Genomic DNA, 5,656 nt, shown 5'->3' with positions numbered 1-5,656 from the left:
CCGTCTCCCCCACCTCCCCGGCCTCGTCCCCCCCCCCCCCCCCCCCCCCGCCCTCTCTCTCTCTCTCTCTCTGCCTCTCTTTTTCTCAGTTTTCTTTCTGCGTCTTTCTCTCCTTCCCTGCTCACGCTGTCTTTCCTCTGCTGAAACGTCCTAAGGGACCCAGTTTCAAACACAGGAACCAGAAACATATGGCACATTTTCAACTCCCAAGGTCAATTACAGCTATTTATCCAAAGATTGCAGCTAAATTTCCCAAGGTTTCTTCTAGATTTACCACAGATTGCAATGTGTGTCTGTCACATTTTAAATCAGGCCAAGTTATTTCTGCTCCTCTCCCCGTGACTTTCTATCAAATATTTCAAAGCCTTTCAAGTGGGTTTTAGACATGTTTTATCTCTGGTTATCATGTGCCCCATCTTTTTTTTTGCCTTAGCTTTTCTCGGTCCAAGTGCCACTTGCAACACAAATCTAATAACATGTAAATTGGAGATAAGCCCAGATCCCTCCAAGTGATATTTTTTACATTCATAGTTTGTCAAGTCAATTCCTGGGCCCCTGTTTTAGCAGCACAACACATGAGGAGTGAGAAAATTAACTGGATAGGTGATTCATCATTGCTAGCACACTGTCAAGGACTCCCTCTGCAGCTATTGAGAGCAGGGTGGAGGAGGAGGACGGAGCCAGGGAGGCGAGCGGGGGTGAGGTGTGTGGGGGGGGGTTTGTTTTAAATTATGGCATTTCATTCAGAATGCATTGTATTTACAGCGTCCCATTTTTATTTGTGGCTCCTATTATCCGCCGAAACAGTTGTGCATGAAATGTTATTTGTGACAGGGGTGACCTGAGAGTGTTTTTCCACACAGTATTTCACAGGCAAGGGGCCTTAACTGTACCTTTAGTGTACGGTGAGCACAAGAGGCTGTCACAGCTGCTGTTGGCAGCCCTGCTAGCGAGGAGAAATATCACCTGGAAACAGAGCACTCCATTCCGCTGGCCCCCATCACTCCGACGCCTGTCGCTGTAATTAAGTTGAAGTCAATGATTCTGGAGCGCTGGTGAGAAATAAACATGCAAACACATGCCAGAGTTTGCAGCCAGGCACTGGGTAAAAATGGAGCAAGGAGAGTGCGGGTCTTGTTTGCAGGAATTTACATTTGACTTTCATCACGTCTGCTCTGATAATGTCGATTGAATTAGTCTCCTACAACCCTCATTTCAAAAAGTGAGGGTTTCACATCTATTAAATATGTCATTAACTGTATGTTAGGAGGCATTTTAAACTTGGATTCATCAGGACAATATCAGAGAACAGATTTAGACTGTTTGGGTTGATGGTTGATGTCTTCGGGTCCTAAAGATAACAGGAAGTGGTTTCTAGTCCTGATGACCACTCAGGGCATTTCACACTAACAGTTTTGCCTTATACCTACTGACAGTAATAACCTGCAAAGTCTGGAATCAAACCCACAACTGTGGCCATCAGTCTGGTTTCTCGTTCACCAGGTTAACTGTTTGGAGGCTTGAGAATGAAAATCAAGGTTCCACCAAAGCTTTAGTTTGGCAGAGAAGAGGTAACTGTTTCATACTGCAGTAGACAATGAATGTCACTGCATGTTTGTTACTATATTTGCATAAAGGCCCGAGGTGTAAACTGCTGCTCTGAGACCTTTGAGACTGTGGACGGTACTGCATTAGAGAGTACGAGTGTTATTGTCATGACATACTTTAGGAATATAATGTTTCTCTGGGTAACAACTAATAGCACGTCAAGTCTTTTCCCAAGGATGATGCTCAGTTTAAATCAGTGTAAATTACTGTGGTTATAGTACACAGGCTCCTCAGTTTATGACGGCCTCCACCCACTGTACGGTGTTTACGCCATGCTCTGCATTGTGCTACGTTTGCTTTCTTTTGTTTGTTTTGTGTTTTGGGGAACTTTTTCCTCTTCTGGTGTTTTCATGTCCTAGACTATGATGCTGCCCACCTGCCTAGTCAAGTTAACCCAATGACTATGGAAGGTTTTGCACCAGAGAACTCACTGTCCCAAATGATGTGTGTATGATATTAAACAAATATATGAAAAGTACTTAGGAACAATATTTTGATCACTTTTTTTCTTCTGTCTTTGAAACAATGGTTTAAATGTAAATGTACAGTGGAACACCTAGATATAAGCTCCCCGAAAAGTTTTCAAAGTTACGAGGAGACAACTATTGCAAGATTTTCCTCATGATACGAGGAATGATCTAGTTACGATTGCTTAACCGAGGACTGGCATCCACTCAGTTGTACAGTGTGGGGAAGTCACACTCTGAAACTAAAGCAGCTGCAGAGTTTGTCATGAACTTTGTGTTTATTTAAATAAATAAAAAAAAATATATATATATATATACTGTATATTAGTGGCCCGACACTGGGTTATTTTTTATAACAATAATATAAAATGTTTTCTTAATTATTATTATTTTATATTATCAATATATTTGTTTATTTATGTCATAAATATGCAAACGAGATACGAGTGCTGCTGTGGAACGGATTGAACTCGTCGACCGTTGTGTTGGTGGTTATTCTTAGCTTTAGATTTTTCTTTTTTAACTTTAGTTTTGGTTTCAATCTGTCTCTATTTTATGCACAGCTGCTGCTGCTGGAAATGTTATCTGACATGAGGTGCTGAACGGTAGTCAGAGTCTGTCGAACAAAACACGCTGTTTGCTTTTCCCAGAGCATGACAGGTTGTTTCCCCTGCAACAAAGCCATCAAATATTCTGTGTGATCCAACATTGTGTTTGAGAGGAGGCCTGCTGAGCGGGAAGCCAGAGTTTGTTAAAGCAATGATTTATGATTAATGCCAACACTAAATAAGGGACAAAGTGCCTACAGTACAAATCAATTACAAAGCTACAACAGCAGACCTTTCCCCGAGGTCTACTAACGTCTCTAGTTGTTATGGTGATTTTATTGGAGGTGGGTGATGCAAGCATTATAATGCCTGCAATACATCTGTATCAACCTGAGCTGGAGCCAACTGTAATGCTTTTGATATTTGATTAGTTACTTCATGGAGATAAAATAGGACTTTCATGTTTCGCCACCGCACGAGAGGGAGTGTACGTTTTCCACGTCTCCACCCCGACGCCCACCTCAAATGCCGCCGACAGGACTGCACCAAACAAAACAAATTACCACAGGAGTGGCTTCTTAAAAGTAGGCAATTCATTATTTTTATGAAGTCAAATTATAAACAAATTTTAATCCATTAGGCAACCATCCATTCTAATTAATCAACAGTAGTGAACTCCATCTGAAAAAGGGAGAAAGGTTGTTTACGCTCTCCACGGACCAGCGGTGCATATTTCACCGTCTTCTACCCTCTCTTTCTGTCTCCCTCCCTCCCTCACACACACACACACACACACACAGATAGAGAGTGGAAAAAAAACATTCTCTAAATTACAAACCTAAACTGTGAATCCTAACACTCCACTTTTGGCGCTGGAGATGTTTCCAGGGCATTTGCAGATGCTTGAAATAATCTCCAATGTTTTTGCTCAATCTGCTCTGAGGATGGGTGAAATAAATACTTTAAACTAATTAATGTAAGACCAGCTGTTCCCAGCACTTGGCTGGCGTCGGTGAATATTGATGGGAGGGAGAGGGAGAGGCGGAGGGGGGGGAGGCAGACAGGGCTGTTCAGCTCCAATCGCTGCTGTATGTACAAGCCTCAGCCTGCCACATAAACAGATATGAATAGAAGATGAGAGCAGAGAGAACGCAGCCAGGGTTACACATTACAAATATTTTTTTTTTTTTTTTTTGCTGCTGATGGTGAGGACTTCCTACAGAGACCATTTGAAAACCGATGTGTAGAACAAAGTATCGCTCTGCAAGATGGCCACACTTTTGTTGCCTTGATAGCTGGCTGGATAGAAAACATGTCAGATCTGATGGGAGAACAACAGCAGCAGCAGCAGCAGCTTCTGCACTCACTGTATTCTGACCAGTCTGTGTCTGTATTACTGCCCTCCTCCTCCTCCTCCTGCTCCTGCTCCTTGGAGGCCCCGGTGAGGAGGCTGGACAGCAGATGGCAGGGCTCTACCCCTCTGCCTGTGATGAATGGAGTATGATGTCATTTTTAGCTTTGACAGGCACTCGTGTGTGCATACACAAAGAAACCCTAAGCCTTTTGGGGTTGAACGGCAGGTCTGCTTTTGATTTTTTTACTGTCCATATGACATGTCTTAAATGAAGCTGGATTTACGTCCTGGTGGAGAATGTTTAACCCTGCAGTCAAACACAAAGGAATCTCTTAAAATGCTGCTCTGCTGTATTTCTAACAAGAGATCAATACACACATGGTTGTAGCTCCTGGTTCAAGTCAGGGTCAGCGTGGTTCAACCCTGCACTCACATGTTATCCCATTTTTCAGGTGCACACATGAACCATGTTTTACTGTACCAAAGATGAATCTCTTGTCAACGCTACTGTATTGTCTCCACAGAAGACAACCCCCTGTGCACTCCAACAGCCAGAGACAGCTACGAGAGGTTGTCATTGGCCGGACAGGCTCTACCTCCAGGTTTCCCTTCACCATTTCTCTTCCCAGATGGTCTGTCATCAATAGAGACTCTGCTCACAAACATACAGGTATTGTCACAAAGTCTGTTGGCTAATATGGCCCGCTTTTTACCTTGTACCAGTGTTTGGTGTAGCCGTGTCTGGACCATGGGCCGTAGCCTGGACTCCATGAACAGTCTATTTAAACATGACTCTGTGGTTGTGCGAGACAGACAAACAGGAGCTAACACGAACACCAGGCAGAGCCACAGTTGTGGCCCCTTGACCACTGTGTTATCTCAGTAGATGGCGACTTTACATCACGATGCAGCTCAGAGTTAATTTCAGCCCCTTTCAATCAGAAAGCTGAGTGTATTTGCCTTGTGTCTGGGTTTAATGATGTGTGTTCACTGCTGCACTCTTCTCGTTGCACTTGTGCCATCGGCATCAGACTTTTCTTCTGCGGTAATTAGCGGAGCCACAAGTAAACCCCGCGCTCGCTCGCTCGCTCTCAGCAGCCCAGTGTGTGTCGTTTTTGATAATGATCTCTGTTCTGAATATTTATATACAAATCAACAAAATGAAGCCAAGCAGAAAATGAAGATAAAGCCACTTGGAATAGATTGGGGTCAGATGAATCAACAATTAGTAAGTTATAGACCACTGCATTTGGTATAATTGCAGGCGTGTGTTGGGAATAATTGCAATAAAAAAAATGGCTACTGTATTGTAGTATGTTTCAGTTTGAGGGGCCGTCAGGGGGATGTTTGGACTGGCGGCGATGTAATTGATATATGATGAGATCGTTGTCATTCATATTTTTCATTCCCTTCCCTAAGCGCAGGCTAAAAATGCAACAGAGGCAAATACAGTGGATTTATTAGTCGCCCTCCTGCAGCAGAGAAGTAAAATAAAGTGAGGAGAAGTTCACCCAGGCCTTATAAACTCTTTACCCTCTGCTTAACAGACTGGAACGACATCCAGGAGCTACTTCATCTTATGTCTCCCAATAAAGCCAGGCCTGGATATTTTAGGGCTGAGTCCCACAGCTCCTGTACGGAGCGGTGACCTAAGGGGGTCAGAATCATCCAGGGCTCCT

At 43.5% G+C, this 5,656-nt stretch overlaps 1 protein-coding gene across 17 annotated transcripts in view; it reads left to right on the top strand.

Moving 5' to 3' along the window:
• dachd (dachshund d) overlaps positions 1 to 5,656 on the top strand; it is a 182,601-nt gene that overhangs the window by 163,193 nt on the left and 13,752 nt on the right. For all 17 annotated transcript variants that reach the window (XR_001761270.2, XR_001761271.2, XR_003052200.1 and 14 more), the window contains one exon: positions 4,502 to 4,647. Coding sequence is in view for 13 of the 17 variants with exons in the window: in XM_017039797.2 (XP_016895286.1) it covers positions 4,502 to 4,647 (146 nt within the window). In the remaining 4 variants the exon portion in view is untranslated. The remainder of the gene's footprint in view (positions 1 to 4,501; positions 4,648 to 5,656) is intronic.

Source organism: Cynoglossus semilaevis, chromosome 16, assembly GCF_000523025.1.
Source record: "Cynoglossus semilaevis isolate Cse_v1.0 chromosome 16, Cse_v1.0, whole genome shotgun sequence".
In the NCBI taxonomy this organism is placed as follows: domain Eukaryota; kingdom Metazoa; phylum Chordata; class Actinopteri; order Pleuronectiformes; family Cynoglossidae; genus Cynoglossus; species Cynoglossus semilaevis.
Note: the sequence above shows the minus strand (reverse complement) of the source record. Positions and strands in the feature narration are given on the sequence as shown.